This window comes from Abrus precatorius, unplaced genomic scaffold (assembly GCF_003935025.1).
Source record: "Abrus precatorius isolate BTA unplaced genomic scaffold, Abrus_2018 Scaffold5, whole genome shotgun sequence".
Lineage (NCBI taxonomy): Eukaryota > Viridiplantae > Streptophyta > Magnoliopsida > Fabales > Fabaceae > Abrus > Abrus precatorius.
In genome coordinates, this window is record NW_020874395.1 from 2,222,741 (window position 1) to 2,241,706 (window position 18,966).

At 27.5% G+C, this 18,966-nt stretch overlaps 1 protein-coding gene across 1 annotated transcript; it reads left to right on the forward strand.

Moving 5' to 3' along the window:
• The first annotated feature begins 12,373 nt into the window (after positions 1–12,373).
• LOC113866944 (transcription factor MYB106-like) lies at positions 12,374–15,404 on the forward strand. Its single transcript, XM_027501760.1, has 3 exons — positions 12,374–12,576; positions 12,721–12,850; positions 13,702–15,404. Exons 1-3 carry the CDS (start codon positions 12,444–12,446, stop codon positions 14,708–14,710), a joined length of 1,272 nt encoding a protein of 423 aa, XP_027357561.1. The 5' UTR covers positions 12,374–12,443; the 3' UTR covers positions 14,711–15,404.
• Positions 15,405–18,966: the final 3,562 nt, after the last annotated feature.

Genomic DNA, 18,966 nt, shown 5'->3' on the forward strand with positions numbered 1-18,966 from the left:
TTTTATTTTGTATTATATTTTTAAAAATAAAAAATTATTATTAAAACAGAAATCAAACATGCTTAAGTATTTAATTTTTTTTAATAGCTTAATAGTAAGTTATGATGGCATGCTTGTGAGAAACAAGAATTATCACATCTGTATTCCCTTCCTACGGACAAAAAAAATTGAGATTTTTTAGGATGAATTTGAGTGTTTACCGTATATATATATCTTGTGACTCATTTTTAAATTATATTGTCGGTGAGTGTAAGAGATACTAAGTGTATACATGAATTCAGATACATGCATATGCACTAAGAAGTTAGGACAATTATTCATAAGATAAAGTAAGTTCCTTCAAACTTATCTTTCTTTATTAAGCCACTTCTTAAAAAGAAAAGAAACCAAGTTTCCTTATACAGTATGTATGAAATTGGCCTTATTTTACTTTTTTATTTCTTGTTTCTTGCAGATACACCCAATTGGACACTGTTATTTCTCTTCATTATCTTTGTCGACCAATGTCTTACATTAATGTGTAGTGACACTTTGCTATGCATGTTTCCTATATTAGCAATGCTCTTAATTTCTTGCTTCTTAACCACACATTACAAGGTGGTCATCATTTTAATTTGTTTTGGACCTTTGTAGCAAGTCTTTGAAATGTTCTCAACGACACAAATTTTAGATGCCTAAATATTGTTCGTTTTACTTTCACATGGATAATAAAAAATTGCGGCTTTTTTATATAAATAATATAATTTTTAAAACTATTTCTTAAAATAAGTTTAATTAAGAACTATTTTTCTATCTGAAATTTGTTTTGCCATATCAGCAAATGTATTGGAGGTTCATGGGATACTATTTTTTTTTTTTTTAAATAGTATCGCATATATCAAAATGATACTCACCCATGTGATGACATGTGTCAAGTGCAGAATTAGTATTTTCTCTTTTTGGACGATAATATTATTCCCGACTTTGAAAAGATAATGCTGTCTACGTATCAAATGCGATACTAAGCAAGATATTGATATCTGACATATATTTAAAAATAATTTAAAAAATATTTAAATTTAAAATTTAAGATTATAAATTTTAAAAAATAAAATTAGAAATTGTAAGAATTTAATTTTAATTATAGTATTAATGATTAGTAAGAAAGGTTGTGATAAGTTTAATTGACATATTTTTCATAAAAATATATATTAAATTTATAATTGATTAAATATAAATATTTAAGATTTAAATTTAAAAAAATTAAAATCATGATTTTAAAAAAATTAAAATTATGAATATAAAAAATAATTAAGATTATTTTTAGATAATTAATACTAAAATTAAAATAAATATCTTACAATTTCTAATAGTATTTTAAAGATTTATAATTTTAACGAGGTAGAAAATTATAAATTTAATTTTTATTTTTATGTATGTTATGTTAACTAAACTTATTTTAACTAATTATTTTACTAAAAATTAATACTATAATTTATTATTCCTTATTTTATTTTGAAATAATTAAGATATTTATTTTAATTTTAGTATTAATTATTTTAAAGATAATCTTAATTATTTTTTATATTCATAATTTTAATTTTTTTTAAATTAGGATTTTAAATTTAAATCTTAAGTATTTATATTAAATCAATTATAAATTTAATTTATATTTTTATAAAAAAAATATATCAATTAAATTTATCACAACTTTTTTTATTAATTTTACAATTAAAATTAAATTCTTACAATTTCTAATTTTATTTTTTAAAATTTATAATCTTAAAATTTAAATTTAAATTTTTTTAAATATATACCATGTGTTAACATCTTACTTAATATTGTACTTAATACGTAAATAGCATTATTGTCTTAAACTTGGCGATAGCACTATAGTTTAAAAAGAAAATATACTCATTCTGTGCTTGACACATATCATCATACGAGTGAGTATTGATATGTACAATACTGTTTTAAAAAATAATAAAAAAGTAGTATCTATGTAAATTTTCAATACACTTGTTGATATGACAAGAAAAAGTCTAAGACAGAAAAATAATTTTTAATTAAACTTATTTTAAGAAATAGTTTTAAAAATTATATTATTTATATAAAAAAGCCAAAACTTGCATTACTGACAAAGATCAATTTATATCAATATTTTTTTATCTAGATTCATGTTATCAAAATAAAACTCTACTTTTGATTGAAAAATAACGCTTAAAAACAAATACATACTTCATTCTACGTATGCTAATACAATCTCACATGAATTGTGCTCAACTGATATTCTTTACAAGTGAGTTCCATTAAAATGCTGAAGTAACATTCTTTTCAATTTGTTTTTTCCAAAGCTGTTTCAAGCAAAGTGCACACAACAGAAATCCTCAAAAAATGGTTGAGCACATCTATGTTCCGTGTGATCAAAAAGGGCAAATACGAGATGGTATCTTCGGCCATTAATGGGGTTTTTAGTTTGGTCCTCTTTGATTCCAACGTTTTACTTTATACATAAATTGTAAACCTAAATTTGTAAGTAATAGAGAAACTTCTACATTCCGTGCGTAACATGGAGGAGGAGCTCGATTTGTCGTGGAGGAATTTGTATTTTATTATGGGTGTTCAATATGATTTATATGTAGTTTATTATAATTAGCAAGTCTTTATGAATTCTACGGGTATTTTAAAATAAAAATATTTTAAAAATAAAAAATGTTGCTATTATCAATAATAAATATTTTGTTATTTCAAATAATATTATATTAAAAATATGAAATTATGAGCATATATTATTAAACTCGAAATACATCATTCTTATTGATATGAAGTGTTAAAATTTAAACTTCAATTTACATTAAGAAATAAAAAGTTAACAAAAGATAAAATTAAATATTCGATGTAGACAAAATTACTTGACGTAATAAGGATAGAAAAACAAATTTAAAGGGGCTTTTTGTTAAAATTAAACGCTGAAATTTATGATATAGTGATAGATAAACTATATATTACATTAACCAGGCACCAAACATTTAAGAGAAATGAGGGTACACGATTCAATTCCTTTTTTAGCGATGACAATAAACATAGTTAGATTAGGATATATTATTACCTATATTTATATTTATATTTTTTAAAAATATGTACTTAAACTCACTTATACAAAAATAATAATTTTTTATATTTGTATCTTTAACTATTCGATACCTATATAGAAATATTCAAACCGATTATCCACATTTAGTTTTTTAATTAATTTGAATATATTCTATAATAATATCTTTATCTAACAATTTTTTTAAAAAACTATGAATGGTTTTTAATATTAACATAATGATGAAAATTTAATTTGAACATATTGATCAGAAGTATAATACATAACTTAATTAAAAAATGTAAATAGACTTTAATTTTTGTGTTTAGTGCATACCTTATGCAAAATTTAGAAAGTTAAGGTACCAATAAAAGTAGTGATATTCATGTAATGTCTATTATTTAATAGAGTTTTAGTGTAGAGAAATTTGACCAAATGCAAATTGATAATTCTATAGAAAGTTTGTAATTTGTGGGATATCAAAGATGATGATGTATTACATCTTTTTTTATATTATGATATTTTTATAAGAATGTAGTACATAATATTCCAATGATCTGATGTTGTAAATTTGTATAAGGTATTAGTGAGCATGTATAGAATTTGATGTGAAAAAAATAAAATAAAAGAGAGTTATAATTATGTAGTTTACAATAGTATAAATAATTTGTCTTCAACGAAATAATATTCTTTTCAATGCTTGATTATATTAAGTAATGCTCTTGGAAGTAACTTGTGACAGAGCCTTTAAAAAATTCAATTGTGTATGTGAATTAGATTAATAATTCTTTAATATATATATATATATATATAATTAAATTCTAATTGTAAAATATAATAAGTATTATGCAGAGACCAGTAAAAATATATATTATAAAATTTATACGCACTTAAACTAGCAAAATTTTATGAATAATTACATAAACTTGTATCTAAACTAATTTGATGCCTAAAAACCTTACCCATTATAGACACATTTTTGTGGATACTAATTGAGTGTATGTGTTATAGTTTAATGATAAGGCATATCTAATGAGATTTTTAAAAGTAAAATAAGTTCATTTTGACTATTCAACTATTTATAAGTAATTAAATTGTTTTATTTAAATATAATCTCAAATTTTGATTTTTTATTGTGCTAAATAAATAAGTAGAGTGACAGACAGACACGTATATACTTCAAAATATACAAAATAAATTAAATTGAAGCAAAGGTTCATAATAAAAGGAGTTTATATGCTTTTCATGTTCAACCGTACCACTAATTTATGCTGGTTACAAAATATCACAAACCTAAAATTATTACTGTCTGAAAGTGTAAACTTTGTAAAGTAACATAACAAAACAAATTATATCACTTTACAAGCAACCAATAGTGATCTTCTATCAGAAATGCAAACACTTTGGCCATTTTGCGCGGTTTTCAATTTTAAAATATTTATGTTAATTATTTATTTTTTCTATAAAATAAATTTAAAACAATTGTTTCAGTTTTTTTTTATGTTAAAAAATCACAGTCTTTGAAAAATAAAATAGAAAAGATATTTATCGGCTATGAATTTTTTTTGTCGCCGCTTGTATGGGCTAAACCATAAATATTTACATTGAGGTTTTGGGTCTCCGTTGGGCTAAAAATATGAAGTTTTGATAGAATGGGCTTAGAAAACAATGTTTGGACCTCATAGCTATTTCTTTGAACTTTAAAAGAGAACCAAAAACAGAAACAAAAAGAGGACCGTTTCTGACAAAACAAAACGTACCAAAACGAAAGATCAAAGAAGATTGGGCAATTTTAAAAACCCATTTTCAAGAAAATTCAATATCTATAAACTATGAAGCTCATAGCAAAACCATATATACATCTGCTATAATTTATCATGAACCAAGTCAACGAGGGTGGGTAAAGCAACTGAAGGGAACACATGCACCTCCGAACAAAAATAAATATAAACATATATTAAATAAATTTGATTATTTTTCTAAGCTACGCATAATGTGCTTCATGCAATTGACTGTGTGATTCTAACCTTATTATGAAAGCATGGAATACAGGTACAAAATCAAGTTAAAGCTATATTATTGTACCTCTTTACGTGATGTGTCTGCATTTGGGTTATTTTATTTTATTTTATCATTTTTCAGGTGAGGGTGATGTTGAAGTTTATTGCTTTATTGGTGAAATCTAGCAACAAAATATTTGTAATGCATGTGCAATGAGAGTGGTCTTTGGCGTGGAAAGATAGGATATATATATATATATATGAGGAATTGGTGGTTGAATTTGGACTAAGATGTGAGATGAAATTGGATTGATTACACGAACACAGAAGTATACAAATAATGCAACCTTAATATTTTATATAGGTAGTATGATTACATATCATTGGAATCAAAATCTTGAGATTATGATTTTGTTGATTCAACCATAAATGAGTAATCATTTGGTGAAAGAAGACCATGCTTATTCTGATACTTTTCTCTTTTTTAGTGACCTTGTTTTCATTTATAACTTATATTATATATTGGCCTGTATTTTTTAGAACCTATGACATTAAGGAAAACTACCTAACACCCTCTTTCAGTTGGATGTGGTTTCTTTAAGTTAAAAAGATGTTTAAAGTAGAAACAAACAAACAAATAAATAAATAAAATACTAATTACTGTTAATTAATTTAAAATCAATTATGTATTAAAATATTTTAATTTAATTTAATTAATGATAATGGATCTTTACTTTCTCAGTTTACATATTTTTTTCACTTTAAAAAAATTAAATGCCTTTTACTTATCCATATCAAGAACAAGTGGAATGGGTTATACTAGGTATAGCTAGTCTATTTTGCTATTGGATGAAATTGGTATATATATATATCTTTTATTTTTCCAAGATAACTTCTAATACTGGATTTGACCTAAGCAAGGAGCTTCTCCGGGGTGCTTGGAAATTTACCTAAACTTACGTGCATAGGATCTTGCCTCACTTTGGTAGGGAAAGAGATGTTTAATCTAAAAGGTTTTGACTCATGGCTATGAACACCTATTAACATAAAGAATTAACAAAATGGATTAGTACTCAGATGAGTTTCGTCGATTCCTTTTGCTATATAAGCTAAAACAATTTAATTAAAGAACGTTATGTAGGAATCACACTATCACCATAACACAAATTTGTAGGTGACATTGAAAAAGTTAGTCCCTCATTAGGATGGACATATTTCAGGGACACCTATAAGCTTTATAATTGAACCCTAGCTAGCATGCAATTTTTTCATGAATATGATATCATTTTCCATATGTTGAGTACATGCAATTAGGTGTGTTCAACGCATGTGTTCTGAATTTAGAAACACAATAAGTAGATAATCATACTCATGATCGTGAAATTAGCAACGGCTCAAACCTACTCATGGTTTAGTTTAAAAACCCTCAAAAGTCGGTGTCACCAGATGATGATTATGACATTGTTGGAAGAAATTTCTCTTATGAAAAGGACCTCTCTGCTAATGACTTGGTGCTATTATACGAGTTATGAACAATAATAATACGTACACATACACTAATAAACCTTTCAAAAGAAATAAGAGCTACCTTATTAACTTTTGATCAGTCATTGAATGACTTCATGACCCACCTAAGCTATTTTTTCCTGCCTAATTGACCCCTACAGTGTAATGAAGCTTAATTTTTCCTTTTGCATTCCCATCATATTCATAAATGATTGAAATCGATAGCTTGGTTTTTCCACATGTATAATCATGAACACTGTTCGTTGATCACTAGTTTCTTTATCTATCTTGCTTAAGTACCGACTTTAAGATTTAAAGCTACACTTCCATTTAGGTTTTATATTCATGAAACAGGTCCTTTTAGTCTTAGGCAACTTTTGGTTACAAATTTTTTTAAAAAAATTAGAAAACCTTAACCGATGTTGTACCCCCACAAGAATTTATTGAATATATATATTTTTTAAATTCATGATTACCGATTTTTCTTGCGGTTCTTCCCAATTCTTTTCAAATATTTATTTTGTGATCGATAAAGAATATTGATTTTAACACAATCTCCAGTGAAGCACTCTGGGATCAATGCCAATGGTAGATACAAAAAAAATAAAAATAAAAATTATATATATATATATATATATATATATATATATATATATATTATTTTTAAATTGACACCTTTCTCTCAATTGAGAGCAAGTTTCGTTGTAACTTGTTAACTTGTGATCTTAAAGTTAGGTTTAAATATTAGAGTTCTTATTCTACCAAGTGTTGTGGTTTGTTTATTTTATAGTTGAAAAACTAGTATTTCTTTTACTTTTTTAATAAATAATATGCAATGTCAATTAATTTATATATATATTAGAATTATATTCAATAGGTAAAAATTAATTTTATCAAAACTATAATTCTATTCATCTATAAATTAAACGAACACAAGTACTGTCATGGACTGGTATATTTATTTTATCTTTAGTACACAATCTTGTTCTCTCTCTGTCTATTTATATATGCTGCCATTATGGTTGTTTTTCTCTGAGCTTATGAAACTTATTTGGAAAGTAAAAATACCATATTAATGTGGGTAAAAGTAAAGAAGATGACAAGTTTGATATTTGATGAATTGATTTTCATTTCTTTTTGTCAGATAAGAACCATGTGGGACTTGTATCACTTTGACAAGTGTAATAGTCACACATTTAATGGGTTCATTAAGGCTATGCTGGACCATTACAATGCTTAGAGCTGGCAACGATCAAAGAAAATTTAAGGAGGGTGTCCCCATTGTCCTTCTTGCAGCCAATATGAGTCTTGGATCAATGAGACTTTTGCATCTCACACCACGTACAAGCACGCACATTTAAGTTTTCTATTTTAGCCCTTTTTCATCACGGGACCCTTCTTTTGTCTTTTCATGCACCAAATCATTCAAGATACCCTTCCGCAACCCTATAGCCCCACCCTCATAAATTGCTTTTTTTCCCTCCTTAATTACCAAAATGCCCCTCACCCTTCTTTTGTTACTAAAGTTCTTCATGAAATCACCTTGCCCACAGCCACCACTATAATGTGCCACCCTTTTTTGGCAGCTCAAGTTTCTGATCTGAGTAATTGGTGATTTATGAGTTAAAAGCCATTACCAGCTCTCTATTGGAAGCCGACTTGGTTTAGCTAGGCCATCTGCTTTTTCCCTTAATAGTATGCCTAAGTGCTTCAATGAATTGTTGAATGTGAATTTAATAATTCTCAATCTTTTAATAATATCTTCTGATTTTATAAAATAATGTTGAATACTTTTTATATAGAATGTTAATTATATTGGTTAAGATTAAAAGCAATTTGTTTTATAAAAAAGTAACATCAATACTGTATTAATGTAAGCTCATTTACAAGTGTATTATTAGAGAATTGTTTATTCAATATTTCTCTTAGAAAACAAGATAGGCTTCTGCCTCTTGTGATCCTAATGCTAGACCAAATGTAGCTCATTTAATCAGAGATACTTTCGGATTGGGACTGTGTATATGTACCATTAGATAATGAACATAAATTAATGCAACAACACATAAGAGATTACATGAGTGATGAGTGATTCAGTAAGTAGCAGCTAGACACAAATCAGAATCGGAAGGGACTACTTCTGCTCTCTTTGTAGGTTTGTAGCCGACCTCAATTGGATATCTCCAATTTCTAGCAGCAATTCTTCATTGCTATGATATCAATAATCTATTCTTCAAGCATCACATAGGACTGACAAGATTATGTTTTACTCAACTTTTTGGTCAAACTTACTTAAAAGCACAAAAATTATTTGAATAACATTTATGCATTTAATTTAATAAATGTTTATAAATCTATGTATTTGATTTGTTTTACATGTTATTATGACTTTTTGAAATTAAAATATATAAATAAAGAAAAATATTAATAAATATAAGATTTGAGCCTATAATCCGTTGAACTCCTTGTCACGGACCTCAGTCAGAAAAGACTTGAACTAAGAAAACAAGTTCATTTTTTTTAACAAGTTGAGCTTAGTCTTATCAAATGAAAAGTAGTTTGACTCAATATAGCTCATGAATTCTTTTGTAAATTTAATAAAAACAATTTTTTTAGGTGACTACGAAAGAATTGTTTATAGTTTACATCATACTGAGCTCAATTTATGTGAATTTCAACTCATTACTGAAAAATCAATCATTATCAATAGCCAAAATTTTCGATAATGGTTAAATTTTGTCGATAATATGAGATCATCGATGAATAGATTACGGTTAACACACTATTTAAAAAATGTTAAATGTTGGAATAATTTTTATTAGTATGATCTTTGTTTAACAAAATAATTTGTTAACATAAATTTTGATGATTTATATTAACAAATAATAAATTACATTAATATTTGATACATTAATAATAAATTAATATTTTTACCAAAAAAATTATTGGTTAGTATAATGATATTGTTAACATAAATCATAATATTTATACTAGTAGTTTCTTTTTATACCAAAAATATATATACTAACAGATACTAGTCTAATATTAAACTGTTAATAAAAGATAATTTTCTTTGTATTTACAATTCATAAACATATATTGGTTGGAAAATTAAAGAGATTCTATTGAAGGATCGACCATTGTTAAATTAAAACGTTATTACCAAGTAGGCTGTCGAGCAATTAAGAAGCTATTATCATATGATACATAGTCAATAATGAATTTTAGTTTACTATAAATATATCAAATAATAATAAAATAAAACAACATAAAATTAAAATAAAATGAACAAGGTTAAAAAAAAGATATAATATAATTTCATAGTAAATATCTTATAACCATCAATTTAGTCATTCTCAAGCTACGACTTAACTTTACAATAAAAAATTTTCTTTTCATATTGAAAAATTTTTGGTCTCAAATCTCGACCTTATACTCTGAAATTGATTTTTTTTTTTTTATATATATCAACATTTAGTTAATCTACTCATATTTTTCTACTAATTTATTTCAATTAAGCACATATTTTTATAATTTTAATTAAATTTTATTTTGATTTACATATTTAATTTTTACTTAAAAAATAAATGGAAAATTATTAGTTTTAATAAATTTTTAAACAATTTTATAGTAGAAGTAGTTTAAAATTATTCAATTAACTAATTAACAGGAATGGAGTTGTTTGAATTAATATATAGTAACAAAATTTACAACACAATAAAATTAACTAACCCCTAATTAGCAAAAAAATAAAAAATAAACTAACCCAACAGGTAAGGGAACTATTATCTAAATAAACATAAGATATAAATCATCTACGATTTCACCCACTATAAAATAATGTTAGTACAGTATCGGACAAAATGTCAAGCACTGAGATCATCTCTGTTAGTATAAATAGTTTTTATCTTATATAAAATTTATTATTAGCAAAAATTATTATAGATATTATTATTATTGATGTACTAGTATCATATATCAAAGTTTTACTATAATCAAATTGTATATTAAAATAATATATTTATTGTTAATGTAAACTCATAATATATATAAAATTTGAATTTCTTTTAGATAAGAAAAAGTTATTTCAATGCAAGCCAATTTAATACTAAACTATTAGTATATGACACTTTATTTAGTGAACTGTTGATCATACATAACATAATATATATTACATTAAGATACCATATAGACAAAATCAACACAATTATATTGATAATTTAACAGAATGTGATTTTTAGGATTTACTTGAGAGATAGGAATGGGAGAACCTGAATGAAAACAAGGAATCAAATATTAATGTTCAATTGCAAACAAAATAAATTATTTGGGGGCATTTAAAACTACTTACTAACCATAAAAATTATATGATTTTTGACAAATATCAAGAAAACAACCCAAATAACTGAAATGGAGATTGATTACAAGAAACTTGTGCAATTGAGAGAATTTTAAGGAAAAAGAAAACAGGAACAGGAAAGAAAATGAAGAAAGTAAGGATGCTGAGAGGTTTTAAATGTGAATTATCGATTATCATTACCAATGGCCCAAGACTGTAAACAATACATATTTTATTATTATTGTTGGTAAGTATCCATCAGTAATTACAAAATTTGTCTTTATACTTAAGGACCTAGTATATTATTTCATCAATAACTTTAGCGTCTTTATCTTTCGGGAAATTAATGATGTTAGATTTATCAATAATTCATTTTAACTTGTTACTGATAACTTTGGCCATTCGTAATCCCAGTTTTACCAATGCATTTCTAGCCGTTGGTGATAATTAGAGCTGTGAAATAATGTGTTAAAAAAGAGAGCTGTGACATAAAGTTTCCTGATAAAACAAAAAACATTTTATTTGGTAGATAAAATTAGAAATTTAAATTTGCTCAAATTTATATTTTATATTTAAACAAATTAAATTAACTTAAATTTATTCCAAAAATCCACACAAATTAGATTTAAAAAATTTAAAATTTATTCAAACATCAAATTTATTAAATCTTACACTTTGAGTGAGCTTAATTGAGTAACTCGAATGGTTTAGACATTTTATCAACTTTAATAAAATTTCTTAGATAATTATAAAATGTATTATACAAATTTAGTGAATCTAACCAAAATTTAAAAGTTTTCGTCAAATCAATTATCTCGTCATTATGCTCCGAAAATTAAAGGGAGGTGCGTTATTTGCATGTTATTATTATTATTATTATTATTAATATTATAATTAAAATAACATTTGCTTGATGATGTAAAGAGAATAACTTGTAAATAGCATCATGGGAAAAAAATAAATATATTCCAACTGATATTGATGGATATATAGATAAAAGAAAAAAATTGGGATGGACCCATATGATGAATAATTAAAAACCGGCCCTAGCCATGCCATAAATACAAGGTGACGTATCACTTAAAAATTATGGCTAGCTATAACTTGGTGTAGCTCATTGTTGTCGATGGGTTCAAAATTCTACCCCAAGTAAGATATGCTAATAAAAAGACAATTTAATCCCTTCATTTTCATATCTCTCGTTTATCCTTCCATCAACATGTGTTGCATGAATATAATATTCGCAGCCAATTAGACATGGTGGAATATACCATAGAAAATTGAGTTGAGAGTGAAGGGTACTCTTGTAATCATGCATAGTCCACACACATATACACAGTAATGTTTAATTAGTTTAGTTTATTATCCCATTTATGCCGCTGACCTTTCTTCTCTGCCCATCTCTTCATTTATAATTAAGTTCATGTCCCTCTCTATCTCTCTCTCTCTCTCTCCATAGTTTTCTTCTCTTGCTTTGTGCTATATAAATAAGAGGAAAAGGTTCTACAGTCTTTAGTGTTTGCACTTACAAATGGGACGATCACCATGCTGCGACAAGGTGGGTTTAAAGAAAGGACCATGGACTCCTGAGGAAGATCAAAAGCTCTTAGCTTATATTGAAGAACATGGTCATGGAAGCTGGCGTGCCTTGCCAGCAAAAGCTGGTACTTTTCTTTGTGTGTGTTAGTTTGATATGTTATATATGTTGTGAATAATAATGATAATAATAATAATTTAGTACACATGTGTATAGAATATTGCAATGTAGTTCTTACTTTTGTAAGTGTTTGTGCTATTTGTGTAAATAGGACTTCAGAGATGTGGCAAGAGCTGCAGACTAAGATGGACCAATTATCTTAGGCCTGATATTAAGAGGGGAAAGTTCAGTTTGCAAGAAGAGCAAACCATCATTCAACTCCACGCTCTCTTAGGGAACAGGTTTGGTATCTATCTATTTTGAGTTCTTAGTATGATATATATGCTTGACATTAAGTCTTTTGCCTAACCTTAATTTTAAGTCATTTATGTCATAGTTTTCCCTTTCATTTTCTTCTGAGTACACACTCAGGTGCAGATGTATTCAAAATTCAAGACCCATCATGCACTAATTTTATTTTTTTAAAATTTGAAAGTGATATATTTTTGCCTTCTACAGATATTTTAATTTACAATTTTTTGGAAATTTATTACCAAAAAAATCAAAATAGTTATAATTATGCCACTATTTTTAACACCTCAACTTGATATTTCATTTCCATTTCTCACCCTGCGTACTTACTATGCATCATTCATTTTGCGTGTGTGATGTGAGCTATAATTTCTTTTCTTTTCCAATTCCCTTGCTCTGTGCAGTATGTCTTAAATGCAATGGCCTCTCAATTTCTTCACCCAACTATTCCAACCCATTTCCCCAACAAATAATTTTGAGTCACTGTGCTTTCTGCCATTTCCTTAAATTTTCTCTCTGACATCCAATTTTATTCAATCTGTGAATCTTTAATAGCCAAAAGAATATAATATCTTCTGCTACTCAAAAGTAATATGCCGCATATGCATGTGATTATCTAATGCTCTCAGACATGATATGAATACGATTTACGTACCCTGTTATGAATATTTCTTTTCCTCTCATAAATCAAGTCACATTTTTTTGCACTATATAAATATTGAATTATTAACTAAGAGCAACAAAAATTACTCTCTTTTAGTATAGTAGATGGATTACACTAGGGTTTAACATTGGCTTTTGTGGTGTGTTTGTATTATGTATGTGTTGTCCTTGTACTCAGGTGGTCGGCAATAGCCACACACTTACCAAAGAGAACGGATAATGAGATCAAGAACTATTGGAACACACATCTTAAGAAAAGGTTAACAAAAATGGGGATTGACCCAGTGACACACAAGCCAAAAAATGATGCTCTTCTCTCTAGTGATGGTCAATCCAAAACCGCTGCAAACCTTAGCCACATGGCTCAGTGGGAAAGTGCACGCCTTGAAGCTGAAGCAAGACTAGTAAGAGAATCAAAACTACGTTCACATTCACTTCAACAACAACTTGGAAGTTCTTCTACTACATTTGCATCTTCATCATCAACATTTGCATCCACATCATCTGCATCAACTTCAGCTTCAGTTCTTAATAATAACAACAAACAAGAACCACCACCACCATCATCACATGTTCCTTCACGTTCTTCCCTTGATGTGCTCAAGGCTTGGAATAACGGAGGGTGGTTAAAGTCAAGTGAAGGAAATGGTGGCATTGGAAGCACTGTTGGGATAAGTGGGGACCTTGAATCTCCTACATCTACTCTCTCTTTCTCTGAGAATGCACCACCAACTATGACAAGTGGTGGAATTGGAGGAGAAAATAATAACAATAGTAGTAATAATAATAATAATGCAGTGCCTATGATTGAGTTTGTGGGGAGTTCAGGTAATTCTTCTTCTCTTGTGAAGGAAGAAGGTGAGCAAGAGTGGAAAGGTTATGAAAGTTCAATGAGTACTTTTAGCTCTGGTTTGCACGAGTTAACTATGTCCATGGAAGGCGCATGGGCCTCTGAGTCTCTTAGGGCTAGTGGCTCACATGAAGATGTCATTGTTGAAGAAGGGTTCACCAATCTTTTGCTTAAAACACACTCCGATGACCGGAGTTTGTCGTCGGAGGGTGGTGGAGAGTCTAATAACGGTGATGGTGGTGGCAGTGGCAGCGATTTCTATGAAGATAACAATAACTATTGGAACAGCATTCTTAATTTAGTGAATTCCTCCCCTTCAGATTCCCCAATGTTTTGATGTTGGAGAGGTAATGGATCTTCTCATGTTGAATGTTTACATGATTTTGTCGCGTTAAAAATTTATGTTTATCTCTTTTTTATATAAATTTTCATAATTTTTTTATAAGGCTAAAGTATTTTAAGATCCAAAAAAAGAGATAAACATAATTTTTTCGTGACAAAGTCATGTGAATATCAAACATGAGAGGGTTTATTGGCGTGTTTGGAAGGTGAAGGTGTGTGAGACACATATAGGCAGCATATTCCTCAAACTCAAACCAAGGTTCAAGATTTTCTTCCCATCATCACCATAAAAAGCGAACATGCTCACAGAAACATGTGGAGTTTCCATATAGTAGTTTTTGTTGATGCTTTAACAGAGACTTTTTTTGGTTTTTTGTTTTCCTTGGAAGTGTGTGTTATTGTAATTCTCTGATAGCAATATCGGGTACTACTCTTCTTCTGTGGAAAAACAGTTCTCTGGTTGGTCGCTTCCACCATCAAATGTTCATATCAATTTGTTTGGATTTGACTTGATATAATATATTTCTGTTAATTTCTAAAGTCTATGGATTTTTCTAAGTAAAGGATATGTTTGGATATCGCTGATAATAGACAAGAATGTGTGCGAATTGAATGTCTTTTACCCCTCAAAGTAATTTTTTTCTTGTGTTCACACTGTACATAGAAAACTCAATAAAGGAAACATTTAGTATGGTCTTTATTGCTGTTGGTTTCATGTCGCATTCTGAATTAGTTTTCAATGTTTATAAGGTTGCAAATTAAATTCCAACACCCCTTGTTCTCAAACTAAGTTCATACAATTTCACAAATACTATACTTTCCTATTATCACAAAAATTTAGTTTTTTTTTTCTTTTTTTTACTAAAGAACATGTATTCGGATTCTCTTTCTCCTCTCTGTTCATTTGCTTGGATGTCACGTACTTTATCAAAATGGAACCAAATACATAATTTCTTTGACTTTGGATTTGACTTATCAAGAAGAAAACAAAATCTGTACGGGAATGTGCGTATTTAAACACAAGAAAAAGAAAAACTTCCTTCAGCCGGCATTATTGTGTGTATTAAAAGGGTTTTGTAGCTGTGCTATCTCCATCTAGAAATATATGCACCTTAAATTTGCGTAAAATGAAGCCTAAGAAATGGAAGTCATTAAGTAATCTTTTAGTTAAAATTAATTTTGAAGTATTAAATATATTTGAAATATATTTGTAAAAACTAATCTAAATTATTTATTGTTATTGAATGTGTATTTTTTGTTATAAAGTGTAAGAAGCATTTTTTTGAAAGTAAAACAAATAATTCCAAAGTAATTAGTCCATGAGCTTATTAAAGCTTTGCATTATTAGAAGTTAAGAAGTCATAACTACTTCATTCTCGTATTTATTTATTTAATTTTTTTAAAGACTAATTTTAAGTATAACAAATAATATTTTTTAAAAAAGCATCCATTTATTATGTTTTTATTTTCAATGTAGTAAATATATTTTGAAAAAATTATATTAATTTTGAATTTTTAAAACCAGATTGAAGAATTAATGTTAATATTTTTTATTTATTTAATTTTAGGTTTATATGGTTACTCGTTAGTTAAAATACAGTTGCTTTTTTTAATTATTTAACTAGGACTAAACGAGCAAGTCTTAGTATCTATATAATTGATTAATAATTAGGAAGATATATTCTACTATTAAAATTTAAATTTAATTCACGAATCCAAAAGCACATTGAAAATTTTCATTTTATGCTGTGTTATTAGCTTAAATTAACGCAACAGATTTATTATTTAAAATACTAAAAATTGGCATTGAATGTGTATTTATATTTATATAACAATACAACAAAAATATAAAGGTGACACTTAAAAGTGTCCTTTCTAGTGAAACAAAAAGAAGTAAATTGCCATTAACTTAATCAGCGGTAACTGAGTACTCCATAAGATTATAAATTGCAAGATTCAGGCTTTGAATTAGGTTGTGTTCAACTTTATATATAATATATATTTTTGCATGTCTGGCCTGTTTATGAACTTATATCAATAAATATAAAAAACAATGGACGAAGCATCGATCGTGTTCGTACACCTCCCATGTGCCTTGTTTCCCTCAATTTAATGACCCTCTTATTATCAAATCTGAACTCACTAGATCGAAATATTGACAAAAGGATGTGTCACTGTGGATGAGCAATTAATGAAAGAGGCTATTGTGGCAGAATTTCAGAAGATGGTGCATTTTAGCGTAATGGAGAAATTTTATAATTTGACTGGTATATGGACACAGCTGAAAATTTATTTTCAAAAAAAGAATTGTCCAAAAAATTTATTATTAATGATATATTTCGGATCTCATATCTTTTTTAATTTTTATTAATTCTTTAATCAATGTCTTAAGAATACTTATTAGCAACACCTTACGTTAAATAAATAACAAGAGCATGTTAACTTGTGTAAGAAATTAGAATATCTGCTGATTTCCACAACATTCTGGGACATTCTCCTCTTAATTTGTTTTCCCACCTATTATATAACTTGTACACAAATCTATGCTTAAATGTTGCAGAGAAATGACCAATATGCATTGGAAAAATACTAGTCAATAAAGAGGAAGGGAAATACCATCGATTTTTTTGAAATAAGAGAGAGATTGGTGAAGGGGATTGTGTCAATGAAGTTCATAGTTCAATTGGACACTGAATTTGTGCTTAGTCATGGATACAATTCATGTCAAGTAATGGCACTTTGAGAAAGAGAAATATATATAGTACCACATAGTCAAGCACTTAGAAAAACTCTTTAATATTATGTTGGTACGATGCTAGCTATATCTTGATGCACTACAAAATCTAGATTGCTTTCTCATTCTACAAAGAAATAGAAGACACACTTCTCACCATCAAAGATGTTCTAATTTGTGTTCTTACAAAGAGAGCAGTTTGAGGTTGCTTCTGACTAAAAGATGTATTGTACATAGTGGACTTCTTGTGTTCAAGCTTGGCATTCTCTTAATTCCTCTTTTGCCTTGAGTCTGTAACATATTAATATGTGTTCGTTGGTAGCACAAATTAAATTCAAATTATATGTACAAACTTTGGCAATCCTTATAAATGATCAAGTAAAGGACATGCCAGTTAATTTCCTAAAAAACAAAAAAGAATAGAGAGATGGGCATGTCACTCATAAGTCATGAGCAGAATCGCAATGACATAACTATATATCATGCATGGGATGTGATTTGTACAAGAGCAATGTTATTGACATGACTTCATCAATTTGTCACCTTTATTAGTTCGTTTAGTTAAATAATATCATATTTGTAATTGTTGTTATAGCAGTGTATGAAAATATTGCACATTGTTTGCACAGAAAACATGTTACTGGAAGAATGTTTTGAAATAATAAAAATGTTAAATGGAATTTTAAGACTAATTTTAAGTATTTAAATATAATAAGTCTTTGTTAAAAAGGTAATATGTTAGTATATTTTTATATTTTTAAAGTGATAAAGATATATTTTTAAAAAAGTATATTGACTTTATATATTTAAAATTATTCTTAAAATTTAATATTAAAAGACAGTTTTTTAAACGTATGCACAAAAATATATAATAAAAATTTATACATAGTAAATTTTTATAAAAAAACACAAAACATCATAAAATTTAATATATTAATATCATTAAATATTAGTTTTTAATAAAAATTACTATTTATTAAATTATATGGCCATATATTAGAAAAATGTGTTAACAAAATCCTTAAAATGACATGCATAGGGGGGGGGGGGGGGGGGGTTGTGTCAGGTATTAATTTTGCTTGAAACAAAAACAAGGTGTATTGGTTGTGTAACAAAGTAATTGCTAATATGGTCCCCCATCTTGTGTTTGATCTCTTTGTCTGCTGAGTACTGCCCTTCACTTTAGAAAATTATATATATATATGCTAATGCAACACATGGACAGTAATTTTGATGGATGGAAGGGAAATAAATTCAGTTCAAGCAGTATGTGATTGCACTATATATTTTTTTAGGGTAAGGTTGCTAAAGTACGCACGTGTTTTAGCTTTGCACTTAATGAGTATAGAGATACATTGCATGGCATGTTAACTCTTTTAAATTGTCATGATCTAAAATTTTGAGAACCTATAATATAATTAAGATTCAAATCTTCAATTATATCTAGTAAAAAGAATGCCTGTCGTGTGGCAGTTAGCATTTTTTTTCCTCTGCAAATATGTATGGGTTACATTATA